Raw genomic sequence first — 15,595 nt, 5'->3', positions numbered from 1 at the left:
GAGGATATCTTTGTTCTTTTATATCCATCTATGAGGGTATTTTAGACCTTTCCAAATGCAACCACTTTTTCCTATCCCTTATCCTTTCTCTCTTTTGTTTATTCCATTTTTTCAACATCTTTTATTTTTATATACTCTTTTTCATTTAGTTACTTTAAATTATTTTTTAATATAAGTTAGTTAACTTTTATATTTTCTTCTTGATAATTGATTATTCAACTAAAATTGTTCTTATCTTCCCTGTAATTAATTAAATTGTTGGAATATTTTTAAAAGTAGCAAAATTTATAAAATATTTACGATCTCTAATAAATTCTATCACCGATAGTCATTGATATGTTATAGTGATAGAAGACTATCATTGATAAAATCTAAAATTTTGTTATAGCTTGTAAATATATTAATTTATTTTGCTATTTTTAAAAATGTCTCTAAATTATACATATATGGATATAAAAATTATTTGTTAAAAGACCATTTTTATAAGAGTGTAATTATGTAAAGTTTATGGGCATTTGTATCATCGAATAAATAAATAATATTTAGAAGCATTTTTTAAAATAACAAAATAAATTAAAATAATTACAAGTTATAACAAAAAAAAAATTATTCTAGTAATGATAGAAACGGGTAGATTTCTATCACCGTCTATCAATGTCTTTGATAGAAGCATATCAGTGGCTATCAATATCTGTTATTGATAGAATCTCAAAATTTGGTTATATGTTGTAAATATTTTGTCAAATTTACTTTTTTTTTTTTTACAATTTTCCTAATTCTTATATATATTAATGTTATTATTATTTATAATTGATAGGTTTATTAATAGCCTTCCAAAGTACAATCTAACGTGGTTTAATTTCTATATGACTCTAATAAATATTATTTTTGAAAAGTCAATAACCCGTTCTTTTCATCTCCTTTTCCATTTTTCTCACTCACTTTTTCGTTATATTATTTAATTTTCAATATCAAAGCATGAAAGCATTAAAATTCATGAGAATCTATTCTCTTTAATTTATCGAGAATATATTTGGAGTATAGGTTAGGGATAAAATCTGTAGAAATTAAAAAGAAGTTACTACTGAGTATGAACCATCCATATCAAAGAGTTTATTGATTTGGAGTTTATATTCTTTTTGAAACTCATGTCATCCAGATAAGGGTGCTCAATTTTTAAATGTAATATCCTTGACTTTGAGGTATTTTATTTTAAACAAATTGCCATTTTATTTAAAGATTTTAAATTGTTGGGTGTTGTTTTGATAGAAGTTGTGGAAAAGAAAGAAATAGAAACTTGATAAATACACGTAAAATAATAATAGTTATTGTTTATGTAGTAATAATAATAGTAATAGATTCTATTATTATTATCATCATCATTATATTTAAAAAAATAAACCCACGCATGCCATTCCACATCTTTTTTTTTTTTTCATCTTCTCTCCCCATATCCAAGCTAACTGTCACCACCTCGCAATCTCTTCTCTCCGTTCGAGTTCAACCTTCTTCGTACTGATTCAAAATTAATTTATGAGAGATAAAATATTTGAATGAGTTCAAATATTAATTTAATGTCAATTGAATTCCTATTAAAATTATTGGTTACGAGAGAAATTTATATTTGAATATGATTCAAATTTAATTTAAGTTAAATATAAGATATTTAATTTAACTATTAATTAATCAGAAAATTAATCAATAGTTTAGTTTTATTTAATTAAATTAATAAGATATCATAGATATATTCATTAAATAAGATTTAAATGAAATATGATTTAATTGTTAATTAATTAGATGATTTGAAATTTCTATTAATTTAATATTTTAAAATTAACAGAATCTCATAATTCTCATATTTTAAAATTAACAGAGTCTCATGGTTCTCTCCTACTCCACAAAGAAAAAAGATTTATAAATATGCAAAGAAAAACAGTTTTTCTTAACCAATCAATTAAACTAATGATTTTCTTTTTCTGCAAAATAGTTTCTCTCTAAAACTTTTTCCATCTCAATTAGTTCCCACAAATCAATCTCGTCCCATAGGATAGGAAGGTCTCTGACGGGTGGTGTCCCCAAATTCGGTGGATTGTAGATTCAAAGATGTCAACATGAGTAAGTTCTTTGTATCGTTCGGGCTCCTTTTAATCTAGAGTAAGTAATATTATACTAATTGATTCATTAAAATATATTGCTTCTTCTTCCATTGATATTGAAACACATAACTCATACTTTTATGTGCTCTCCATTTAGCTTTTGATCATATTGTGTGATTTGCTTCTTTGAATTGATCAAGCTTAGGGCTTTGGATTATGTTAAGGCAATCATGGGGGGTGGGGGGAGGGGGAGGTTCAACTTTTATTGTTGTCGTCTACTTTTGATTTAGCGTAGAAAAACTGATTTGTAGACTATAATTAATGCTTATTGTCATTAAAATGTATTGCACTGACAGTGAAAACAATCTACTTGTATTATTTCTATGTAGTGGGAAATGACACTTCTGGCTATTAACGCATACGATGAAGTCTACCATATTGACTCACTTTGAACAACATCAAGAGTAGATATTAGATATGTAATTGACACATAAATAAGCTTCTTTCATGTATGATGTTTTTCGTTTTAAAGTTCACTTTGTGGGTAACGTGTAGTTGTTTCTTGGAAATAGGACTATTACTATCTTTCAATCTCAGAAAAATATTCAAACAAGTCGAAAACAACCAATATGGAAAATATAGGGAAGGTAAGTGTAAACATATTTATTCGTTAATTAAAAGTATACGTTATATGGGGTATTTGCACTATGAAGTATTTTGGTAATTTATATATATACAGTGTCCTTTGCAAGTTGAAATATTTGAATGCGGGTACTATATGATGAGATACATGAGAGATATAATCACTAATGGAAACATAGTAGTCATAGATTCGGTATGTTGTGTTTAAATGATTGTTTGAATTATTTTATACAATTTAAGTAATCAAAGTACTAACTTCAAAATTTTAGGTTTCATATCAGATTGATATAAGGAGCTCATATAGTCAATTCGAGTTGGATGAAGTGCGAATGAAGCTTGCTAATTTTTTTGGGTGGCCACATTTGATTATGGTGATTATATTTTTGGTTAGATAAACAGATTTTGTTGATATTTTGTTCATACTGAATATAAGTGTGATATTTTGTTCATATTGGATATAGGTGAATTAGTGTTGATATTTTGTTGATACTAGAACGACAAGTTTTGGTATGGTACCCTTTAGGCTATACATAGGTGGAAAGTTTAGGCTATATATACATAGATGGAAAGTTTAGGCTATACCTATAAGCTACACATGGATAGAAAGTTTAGGCTTTTGTTATAAATTTGGACTAACTACATGTATGGTTCATTGATATATATATATATACACACACACATATATATATGCAACTTGTTAAGATACTATTACTTATTTGATGGAAAATTTGAGTTGATTCAATTGTTCAATTAATGTGTAATTTAACACATTTCAGTACTCTCTTGCTTTACTTATGTTCGTCATTGTTGAACTTCAAAATAGGTGCATGATAAATTATATATGTCGATACTTTAAAATATATAATTTTTGGTAAAAAGCATTATCTTATAATTTTAAAATATATAATTTTTCATTTGAAAAAAAAAAACCTTGACATGCAAAGAGTGTCAAGAGTAATCAAATCCTTGACATATAGAAACTGTCAACTAATCTTGTATACTTGACCTTCATAAACTGTAAAGTACAATTTTACTTGACGCATAAAAACTTTCAAACAAAAAACCCATTTATTCTTGACACTGGATAACTTGACAAGTAGAAAGCGTCAAGTAATATACTTGATGTTTTTCACCTGTCAAGTATAATTGTACTTGACGCTTAAAAATTGTCTGAACCTCCCTTATACTTAAAACTGGATTATTAAACCCATTGAAAAGTGTCAAGTAAACCCTTTTTTGTAGTAGTGTTGATTAGTTTAAAATTGATTTTGTTGTCTATGATTGATTCATTACGATAAGAGAGTTTGTCCGATGTTTCTAGATTGTTTTTGCTATTGTTGTACTTAGATTATATAACCCTATTCTTATATAATAAATTGACGAATCAATCTGTATGATCTATCTCAAGAATCTTTCAATTGAAAGGTAATCTATAGGTAACCCTATTATTTCTCACTATTATCTTACATTCCCACACTTTATTTATGTCATTTACTTTACCTATAAACCACTCTCCCACTATATACTCTTTTCCTTAGAAAAATTTACCTTAGAGTATTATTAAACACGAAGCTTCTTGTGTGGTTAAATCGGACTTCGCTACTCTTACTATCAAGAAGTTGTGGTTTACATCAACATATTACATATTATACTTGATTAAACGAGAACCCTAAAATAGGTCTTGTGACTATTTAATTGAAAATCAGTAGGTGGTAAAACTAATCCATCACAACGTAAAAGTAACTCTTGCAACATCATTTACACAAGTGTTAATTTTGTCTTCTCATGTTACTTTTAGTTCATTTAATTCCTAATTTAATTAACAAATTAATAATATCAAAATTATGATTGTGTTAACTTGTTTTCATTTTATCTTTTTAATTTTCAAAATGTATGTACAAAATGATCAGCAATCACAAAATGAGTGCTTAGATTTAATTTGAACAAACTCACAGTACATACTTTTATTGAAAAACTTACTAAAGTGTTTAAACTGGCCTTATTACTACTATGCAACATGTCATATTATTTATTTATTTATGTTGTGTTACATTATATTCAACAGTTACTTGCATAACTGAAATATAACACATTTAAACTTAAAAGTTTTTGTCACAGAGCAAAAGATCTTATTATTTAGGGTTTTATTCTATTACTTTATATTCATTATTGAACATACCATTTCAAACTCATTTTTATGCTTGAATGGCAAGGGCTCTTATGTTCAAGCCTCTTTTCCAATTCCCTTCATGGTTGTACAAGCCGAATCGGATTGTTCCGCTAGTCAGAGAACCCCTTAGTATGAATTTACCTATTGGAATCTTTAACCACACATTTGGTTGTCTACCTGCCAATACTATTTGAGACTCTTGCTTACTCCCATCTGGCAACTCGATTTCAAGGTGTAGTGGAACATTCCATCCAGAGGCGTTGCTTGTCAACATTACTTCAACGCTTGCATTGTACCAAATATCTTGTTTGAAATCAGATGCATCCATGCTCCAACGACAATCGAACCAAGATACTTGTAAAAGTCGGGCTTCTTCAATTGCGTAGCTGCAAGGTTTTAAATACCATGGTGAGAGAGAACAATAATAAATAACATATAATTGGAACATAACCTATATTCATGAAAGTAGAATCTAATAACTAGTTTATATTTTTATGAATGAAGACAAAAGAAATGGATGAAAATGTATGAGATATGAATAAATGAACAAATAAAATTTGAGTTGAAGATTATACCTGCAAAAATCTACGGTGGCCCAACTCCAATATCGAGTGTCATCACTCCATGTTATTGTGGAAGCTCTTGGAAATGCCAAATAATGTGTGCTGTAGCCTGCCATTAAAATGGTATTCAGATAGATATAGAAATAAAGATCAGAATGAAAAAATGTTGTATAAAGGTCCTTGATTGGTTACAGGTATGGAGGATGAGATGTTGAAGTCTGCGATGTCTTTGTTCTTTTATATCCATCCATGAGGGCATTTTAGACCTTTCCAAATGCAACCACTTTTTCCTAGCCCTTATCCTCTCTCTCTTGTTTATTCCATTTTTTCAACCTCTTTCATTATTATATATTTTTTTTCATTTAGTTACTTTAAATTGTTTTTTAATATAAGTTAGTTAACTTTTATATTCTCTTCATGATAATTGATTATCCAACTCAAATTGTTCTTTTGTTCCATGTAATTAGTTAAATTGTTGGAAAATTTTCAAAAATAACAAATTTTATAAAATAATTACGATCTCTAACAAATTATATCACTGATAGTTATTGATATGTTATAGTGATAAAAGACTATCATTCATAAAATCTAAAATTTTGTTATAGCTTGCAAATATATTAATTTATTTTGCTATTTTTAAAATTGTCCCTAAATTATACATATATAGATATAAAATTATTTGTTAAAAGACCCTTTGTAAAATTTATGTGCATTTGTATCATCGAATAAATAAATAATATTTAAAATCATTTTTAAAAATAAAAAAATAAATTAAAATAATTACAAGTTATAACAAAAAAAAAATTATTCTACCAATGATAGAAACGGGTAGATGTTTATCACCTTCTATCAATGTCATTGATAGAAACATATCAGTGACTATCAATGTCTATTATTGATAGAATCTCAAAAGTTTACTATATGTGGTAAATATTTTGTCAAATTTTCTATTTTTTTTTTACAATTTTTCTAATTCTTATATATATTATTGTTATTATTGATTATTATTATTTATCTTTGATAGGTTTAATAATAGCCTTCCAAAGTACAATCTAACATCGTTTAATTTCTATATGACTCCAATAAATATTATTTTTGAAAAGTCAATAACTTGTTCTTTTCATCTCCTTTTTCATTTTTCTCACTCACTTTTTCGTTATATTATTTAATTTGCAATATCAAAACATGAAAGCATTCAAATTCATGAGAATCTATTCTCTTTTAATTTATCGAGAATATATTTGGAGTATAGGTTAGGGATAAAATCTGTAGAAATTAAAAAGAAGTTACTAGTGAGTATGAACCATCCATATCAAAGAGTTTATTGATTTGAAGTTTATATTCTTTTTTATACTCATGTCATGGAGATAAGGGTGCTCAATTTTTAAAGATATACGTAGTCATATAAGTTGATATCTTTTTTTATATTATCAATGGAATTGACATATTTGTTAGTAGGGGAATTATTAACGAAATTTTACAAAATATTTACAACCTATAGCAAATTCTATCACTGATAGAACTATAGAAGACTATCATTGGTAGAATAAAAAATATTTTAATTTATTTTGCTAATTTTAAAAATGCTCCTTGTTAGTATATGGGTAGAACGTTCATTTGTTGTATGCAGATTGCAAATCTCACATGTGTGTTTGATCATAAGGGGCATGTGATATATATATTAGTTGTGTATTATGTAGAACTGTTTAGATATGAGTTTGATCATTCGTTTCATATTATAGTTTATATATTGGGGTTTGACCATTCTTTTTAAAATTCTCTATATGGGGTTGATAAGTCTCTAACTTGGAAACTCTTTGTGAACTTTGTTAACATGAGATGATTACGAGGGTTGTATATGTTCGAGATATATAAACATTGTTTGGTAAGTGAAAATTTTGGGTTGATTGATAGCTTAAATTATTCGTATATATGCATTGTTTATTTGTTTCGTTAATAGATGATTATCTTCTTTGTAAAGAAAATTGAATTCCAACAACCTTAGTTACTCACATTCCCTAATTTCTCTATTATTATGTTTTTGTAAACACTAAATAGAAAGATGTGTTCAAAAAATAAACTAGTTTTTAACAGTCACATAAACAATCTAAAAAGCACATAAAGAGAATAGGAAAGTAGAACTTTTGTACTCCTTTTCAATAACAAAAAAAGAGATCCTTCCCCGTAGACGTAGGCTTCAAATTTGGCCAAGCCACGTAAAGATTTATTGCAATCTTCTCCTCTCCTTCATCTTCATATCTCTGTGAACACATCAAATACTCAAAATCTAAAGCACTATTAAGCAAAATCTAGGGTTTGTTCATAAAGGAAAAAATGATCGGGAAGAAGAACGAAGGAAAAGGAAAGGGTAATTGTTTTCTCTCTAAATTCTTTATCTTTCGTATTTTCTTTTCTTTTCTCAACATGCAGGAATAAACAAATACCTCGACACGTATGTACGGCTATCCTAGGCTACAAATGACGTGGCGACTTCTCCTCCAAGCACATGCGGATTTAGTATAGGCTCGCCCCCCTTAACTTTATTGTCTTCATATAATATGTATAAACAAAACCATTTGATACTTAATGTTTGTAGACAGTTTATATTAACTATGCTTGTTAGTCTCCCTTTCAACCAGAGTCCAAGTCTTACTTATGTAGTTTTTTTTCCAGATTTTTATTTTTCCTCTAAGTTACAACTCGAAGCCCCCCGTCAATAAATTTTCTGGATCCGCCATTGCCTCCAAGTATCTTAAAGCGGACTTGAAAATAAGGCCCATAAACGTATCAAGATTAATTCGTATCAGAGCCAATCTTGATTTCAAGAAACTGAATCTTGGAAGAGTTAAAGCATAACAAATCTTAATAATGGCAGTGGCAAGAGTAGAAATTTAGAAGTTCGATGGAAATGGAGACTTTGCCTTATGGAAGGGAAAGGTTAAAGTCTTGCCCGAACAACAAAAGACTCATAAAGCCCTTTTAGATCCTTCAAAACTTCCAACAACCCTCACAGCAATACAAAAGGAAGAAATGTAGTTAAATGTCTATGGAACACTAATACTAAACCTTAATGACAATGTAGTAAGGAAAGTTTTAGAAGAAGATACAACACATAAAATTTGGAAGAAATTAGAAAACGTTTATGCCACTAAAGATCTCCCAAACAAAATGTATCCAATGGAAAAATTATTCACATACAAAATGGATCCTTCCAAAAGTTTAAGAAACAACATAGTTGAGTTCAAGAAAATAGTTTCAGACTTTAAAAATCTTGAAGACAAAATCAATGATGATAATGAGGCATTTGTTCTCCTAAATACCCTACCGGAGGCTTACAAAGAAGTGAAAAATCCCTTGTCCTTTCTCTCTTTTGTTTATTCCATTTTTTCAACATCTTTCACTTTTGTATACTCTTTTTCATTTAGTTACTTTAAATTATTTTTTAATATAAATTAGTTAACTTTTAGATTTTCTTCATGATAATTGATTATTCAACTCAAATTGTTCTTATGTTCCCTCTAACTAGTTAAATTATTCATATACGGATATAATATTATTTGTTAAAATATCCTTTTTATACATCTATTAATTCTTAAGTAATGTAATTATATAAAATTTATGCATATAACATCGTTTAATTTCTATATGACTCCAATAAATATTATTTTCAAAAAGTCAATAACTTGTTCTTTCCATTGGTCTCTTTCCCTCTCTCTTTATATTATTTAATTTTCAAAATCAAAACATGAAAGCATTAAACATTCATGAGAATCTATTCTCTTTTAATTTATTAAAAATATATTTGGAGTATAGGTTAGAGATAAAATCGGTGGAAATTAGAACAAAGTTACTATTGAGTATCAACCATCCATATCCATAGATTATCAAAGACTTTATTGATTTGAAGTTTATTTTCTTTTTGAAACTCATGTCATGGAGATAAGGTGCTCGATAGCTTAAATTGTCCATATATATATATATTGTTTGTTTGTCTCGTTAATAAATCATTATCTTTTCCTATTAAGTTATAACATTTTTGGACCGCATATAACGATCCCAATTCTAGATAATTTGTAATAATAGGATTTTTTTTAAAAAAAAAAACCACATATGAACTAATTGAACTAATTGACAATTAAAATGTATCAATATTAATGAAGTAAGTAATTTTTGTATGCACTAAGATGAAGTTAACATTGACGAGTAAAAATTGTCATGTTATAAAATCGTTGATCCATAATTAAATATCTAGAATTTTGACATTTACACTTTAAATGAGTCAACAGATCACTTCATATGCTTGCATTTTTAACGTATCGGGTAAATTACAGATTGACACGAACTTACTTGACATATTTATAATGGTTAAGTAAATTGATAGTTAATGTAGAAAAATATCAACTAATATAGTTTTTGTAATAGTGTCGATTATGCTTCAAGAAGAATATAAAATTCAAACCGATAGAGTTTTGATAATCCATACATGGTTCATATTCAATACTAATTTCTTTTTAGTTTCCACATATTTCATTCATAACCTTACTCCAAATATATTCCGAATAAAATAAAATATAATATAGATTCTCATCAAAGTTTATAAAGGGATCGTTGGTAGATTTTGATAATGCTAGCATACTCAAAATTAAGTGGAATAACGCATAGCATTGCAATTTGTAGAATCCTCTCTATATTCAACTAACAACTTATTCCTAACTTGCATCCACCCTTGTCAATCGTTAAAGACTTAATACATAATTATCTTTGATCATTAATCCTCTATTCCTCCTCTCAAATCCTAAACTTAATTACTCTATGAATAAACTATCCCAAATTTTCCTAATCTTTTAACTGAAGGTAAGTTCAAACTATAAAGACTACCATAACTACAGGATAGCCCGAACAAACTAATCAAACACCCTACTATATCTAATTAATTTTAAACCAAGTTTGAACTAAAGAGAAGATACTAGCATAATTAATTGCAGGATAGCCATAATAAATGAACCGTAAATTCCTAGTAGTTCTAATAAACGAAAGTTAAAAAATAAACAATAAAATTTGAACTAAATGCTACAACCCCCAATTTTCTATTAAACCCTTCCCCACCTAAGAATTTGAATTCAACCCCCTTCTTTAACTTTCAATTCACTCCTCTCCCATTAATTTTTTATTCACACCCTCTTTAATTTTTAATTTGACACCCCCTCCTTAAAAATTCATAATCCAATCTTAAACCCCCTTTAATTTTCAATTCAACAATTCTACAACCCCTCCTATAACATAATTTCTAATGCAAAACATAATTCAAAATCTTATTCCTAAAACAAAACTAATTCAAAAACTAAATTTCTAATTCAAAACATAATTTCTAATCTAAATAAAACAAATCTACTTACCAATATGCAACGGCGAGTGGCAGAAGACTACGACGAAACAACAGCGAACGGTGGGGACCAAGGGTGACGTGAGAAATCTCCTCTTCTTCTTCTCAGTCTCCCTCTCTCTCGTTTTCTTTCTCTTTTCTCTTTCGATTCTGTAAAAAAGAATGATTTATTAAAAGGGAAACTCTCGACGCTGCCTAAAAATGTCGAGATAGTCAACCTATCTCCGACGCATCACTAATGGAATTGGGAATAGGTACCCTTTTTTTCAACATCTCTGACGTCACATCGGAGGAAGGCCAACGGTACAATTAATGTTTTGTCCCTTACACGATGCAACACTATAGACGTTGAGATAGCCTACATATTCCCAACGCCCTTACTTATGCGTCAGGAATATGTATCCTTTTTCTTGACGTTTCTGATGTCACATCGGAGAAAATCTACGGTATAATTAATTATTCCAGGCAGTCGCGACGTGCGTTAACATGCGTCGGGAAAAGGCACCGCTCCCGACGTAGAAGTTGGTGCATTGGAAAAAACCTCCTTCTAGCTTTGTTTCGTTTCTCGATGATTTTTTTTTCCATCGGAAAACCTCGATTTCTCCTAGTGCTAGTTAATAGAGTTACATCTAGTTGTTACTATTTTGTGGTCCGATCTTATGCAAACTCATTGCATATGGTACCCTCACTCGTATGTCACCTACAGAAACGCATTGGATCATTGCGTTTGTATCAAATACAAAGTAGACCATATCCATGTAGTGTTACCAAGATAAGGTATCCAACCTTATCCCTATATTATAGACCCTTTAAGCTTATTTCGAACATTGATCTTTGTATGTCTCTACATACTGTTCAAGACTCATCAAACCGCATAGAATGTTAGATTATTGAATTTAGGTTATTAAGACAAAACTAACAATATAATCAATCACATTTATTACAATAATAACACTTTATTGATAATGGTCAATGAATTATACTTTATTATCTACGAGTTTTAGGACATAAAAACCAACAAATAGACCATACAATTTATACATAACTTTACTCCTATGCATGCATATATTCACTATTTTGTATTTATATACAGAATAATAATCTAGACTTCAATACAATAACAATGCAACAAAAATCACCCAAAACAAAGCTCAAACGAAGGAGAACAGGCCTAATGAAGGTGAGTGACAAAACCATGTCTTTGCATTACAACAAAAATTATCTACTATGATAGTTGTGGATATCCCAAATTGAAAGGAGGGAAGAAAAAGCTATCACAAAAAGTCAAAATTCGCGTTTTGGCGGAAAAAGAGGAAATTTGAAGAATTTGAAGAATTTATGACCGTTTTTAAAATGTCATTGAATATAAATAATAAAATATAATTTTCATTAAATATTATTAAAATATTATTTTCTCCTTAGTTCCCTCCAACTTTTCATTAAAAATTATGAAAATATAATTTTTTTTTTTATTTTCCCCTTTCTTCAATATTTTCTTCACGACAGAACCCAAAAAACCCGAACGCCAACCCCATTCTTCTCTCCATGATCTTTCTTCTCAGCGACGAAGACCTACAACGAGGAGACACATGGCGATGACGACATACGACGAGGAAATCCACTACGACGGAGACCCACGACATCTTTTCTTTACCAAAACTCTGCAAAAATTGCAATGATTCTTGTAGGCTAAGGTAAAAAAGAAGGTATTGGGTTAATTTTTTTTTATTATTTGAGGGTTTCTTTTATAAATTTTGTTGTTTGAATTGTGATTGTGATTTTATAATAACTTAGTTTCTTGAAATAAAATTTTCTTTAGATTGAAATTTGGGCATTTTAATCTTTCGAGTTCAAGTTTAAGTTAGTGTGCAGATCACATTCTTGAGGAATTAGGGCTACCAATTTCTTGCATTTGTCTTTTCAAGGATTGATTCTTGCAATTAATTGCTAAATGAATTATAATTTCCATTTGAGATCTTGAATTAATTGAACAAGAACCACGGTTCTTGTAACCTGTTTCTTTAACCCTATGGTAAGAATAACATATCAAATCAAATGAGTCTTTTATTTCTTGAAGAAAACCCCGTTGATTGATATCAAAGAAAACCCTTTTGACTTTGTTGATATCAATTCTTGAAATGGATGTTCTCACTATAGGTCCCTTTTTTTTTTTTTTACTTTCTTGAATGTTAAAACCCCCATCATATTCCTTCTTCTTTTCTCAATTTTTGAAATCACTATTTGGTTCAATGAGATTTTTTAGGATTTCTTCACTGATCAAAAGTTTTCCGTGGACACGATCCTTACTTTCATTGTACTACATTGCTAGTTTGGGTAATTTTTTAATATTTGGAAGATGTATTTTCGTGAGATTTTGTCACACGCCCTTCCTAGCATCATCTCTCACAGTGGAAATATTAGGAAGAAGTTGTAAACAGTAGTTGCAATGTTAGGAATATTACCGTCAATATAATAGAATATGGATGTGAATTCATATTCGAAAGCTCATAATTAATTGAAATGGTCAAAGTTGTAAAAGTTCAAAAGGTTGACTTTTAACTCTGAAAAATCAAACTTTGACCAACTTTAAATTTAAATGAGATTTGAATTTTAGAAAAATGAATGCAAATTCATGCTAGGGAGGTCGAAATTAGACGAGACAGACAAAATGGTAAAAGGTCAAAATGTTGATTTTTGACTTGAAGAAGTCAAAGTTTGACTTTGATTTAAATGGTTAAATGATCATATTGTCCTTGGACTAAAGTTAGTGGAAAAATCCAACATTTCTTTGCATAATCTCACTAATTTTTTGGTTGGTACATGAGATGTAAACACTTAGCCCACTAAGTTTCACTAGTGTTTAGTGAAATGTTAGGTGTTGAGATTTGACCAACTAATTACATAAAATTTTGCATGTAATTAGGTTATTTAAAGACCTATTTTCAATTTTTTCAAGAATTTTGAAACTTTTGTTACTTTTGTATTTTTACAAAACTTTACCAGAGTCACTCTCTTCCAAATCTCAAACCTAATTTTATCTCCCTTTTTCGTCTCTCTCAATTTTTTTCACCAATTGGGTCCCACAACTAGATTCTAAGTCTGGAGAATAGCGAATAAATTCTAATGATGGTCTCGTTTTCATGTTCATGAGGAGATTACGAGAACTGGAAAACTTCAAAGCTATGTTCTTTCTTTAACCCTTATTTCATTTAATTAGGGTAGTTTATAAGCATCTTAATCTTTAAATTGTTTAGTTGCATTTAGAGTAAAATTTAATCCGTGAATTCACTACGCATGTCTCAGTTTTGTTGTTGGCTATCTAATTGACAACTCATCTAACCACTTTGTGGTATAGTTACTCGAATACAGACAATGATATTCTCGATAAGTTGTGGTTTCTAACTCACCCCGATGTGGTAGTGATCACTCGATACAGATAAGGATCGTCTTGCTGGAAAAAAAATAACATTCATTCTTAACATAAAATTTATGATGTAGGAGCATCGCCCATCACATCATCTTTGTCGTGGTGGGGCCTAGTCCATCACCCCCAACAACATCGTTGTCGTAGAGGTATACTCAATGACGACAATGGAATATAAACACATGTTCACACAATACCATACAGCCTTTGATTCAGTGCCTCAGTCGTAAAATCAACATAAATTCTTTAATCAATAATTTCTAAAACGTGCTTTGCTTGAAACACTGTCGTTTCAATTATTTTCTAGAAACTCATTATTCACATGATAATATAAATCTCATTAAGAAATCTAAACTCAAAACTCATGTCTGAAACTTAACCATGGAAATAAGAAAGCTTTTATTGTATGCAATTGTATTTCCCAAATTGTATTTCTAACTAATCTTTGTTACTCGCTAAGCTATTAGCTTATGTTTTATGTTCCTGTCCCTAGGTTAAACATTGAAGTGTCATCAGGTGAGGCGAGATGAGGCCGCTGCTAAGTACTAGAAGTGTCGTGTGTTAGTAGTAGTAGTTAGCTTAAGTTTTGCAATCCCTTAAGTTATAAGTTGTACGCTTGTGTTGTAATAGGATTTTTAATAAAAGGATCACTAATTTTTAAATCGTTCATAGTCCTACTGCATAGCAGAAGTTTTCACCAGCATGGTTACGCCGAAGGTTTAAGTTAAGTTTAAAGGACCTTGGCGATCTGACGTTTCATCTCGAAACGTTGGTTCGCACAAGTCATATCCTCACTCGTTACGTAGAAGGCCCGTTCCAAGGGAGTTTGTGACATGTTATATGAATCTTAATTTGTCGTCCAAGTAAGTATCTAGACTTAGTCCGATTTCTTATATATAAAAAATCGATGAACCAATCTGTACGATCTATCCCAACAATCTTTCAATCGAAAGGTAATCTACAGGTAACCCTTTTATTTCTCACTATTATCTTACATTCCCACACTTTATTTATGTCATTTACTTTACCTATCAACCACTTCTCCACTATATACTTTGTTCCTTAGAAAATTTACCTTAGAGTAATGTTAAACACGAAGCTTCTTGTGTGGTTAAATCGGACCTCGCTACTCTTACTATCAAGAAGTGGTGGTTTACATCGACATATTACATATTGTGCTCGGTTAAGGAGAACCCTAAAATAGTACTTGTCACTATTTAATTGAAAATCAATAGGTGGTAAAACTAATCCATCACAACATAAAAGCGACTCTTGCAACATCATTTACAAAAAGTGTTAATTTTGTCTTCTCATATT

At 29.5% G+C, this 15,595-nt stretch overlaps 1 protein-coding gene and 2 long non-coding RNA genes across 4 annotated transcripts; 1 reads left to right on the top strand and 2 right to left on the bottom strand.

The window, feature by feature from the left end:
- Positions 1-4,646: 4,646 nt before the first annotated feature.
- LOC116403377 (lectin-like) lies at positions 4,647-5,691 on the bottom strand. The gene is made up of 2 exons (XM_031884460.1): positions 5,484-5,691; positions 4,647-5,294 (listed from the first exon to the last, which is right to left on the bottom strand). The coding sequence occupies exons 1-2, from the start codon at positions 5,585-5,587 to the stop codon at positions 4,934-4,936; spliced, it is 465 nt and encodes a 154-aa protein (XP_031740320.1). The 5' UTR covers positions 5,588-5,691; the 3' UTR covers positions 4,647-4,933.
- A 1,785-nt stretch (positions 5,692-7,476) lies between these two features.
- On the bottom strand, positions 7,477-8,618 carry LOC116403379. Its single transcript, XR_004216150.1, has 2 exons — positions 7,916-8,618; positions 7,477-7,732 (listed from the first exon to the last, which is right to left on the bottom strand). It is a non-coding gene; the product is annotated as an uncharacterized LOC116403379 (long non-coding RNA).
- Positions 8,619-12,339: 3,721 nt separating this feature from the next.
- LOC116403378 lies at positions 12,340-15,207 on the top strand. Of its 2 annotated transcripts, none has more exons than XR_004216148.1 (2): positions 12,340-12,548; positions 14,772-15,207. It is a non-coding gene; the product is annotated as an uncharacterized LOC116403378 (long non-coding RNA). The 2 variants fall into 2 exon arrangements; XR_004216149.1 differs by having other exon boundaries at positions 12,340-12,560.
- The last annotated feature ends 388 nt before the right edge of the window (positions 15,208-15,595 follow it).

This window comes from Cucumis sativus, chromosome 4 (genome assembly GCF_000004075.3).
Source record: "Cucumis sativus cultivar 9930 chromosome 4, Cucumber_9930_V3, whole genome shotgun sequence".
Taxonomy (NCBI): Eukaryota; Viridiplantae; Streptophyta; class Magnoliopsida; order Cucurbitales; family Cucurbitaceae; genus Cucumis; species Cucumis sativus.
The sequence above is the reverse complement of the archived record's forward strand: the minus strand, read 5'-3'. Positions and strand labels throughout refer to the sequence as shown.

What these genes read in the sequence shown, in the direction of transcription:
- LOC116403377 (XM_031884460.1), bottom strand. Translation starts at nt 5,587, where the DNA reads ATGGCAGGCTACAGCACACATTATTTGGCATTTCCAAGAGCTTCCACA. An exon ending in GCCACCGTAGATTTTTGCAG is followed by an intron (nt 5,295 to 5,483) that starts GTATAATCTTCA and finishes AAAACCTTGCAG; the next exon opens with CTACGCAATTGAAGAAGCCC.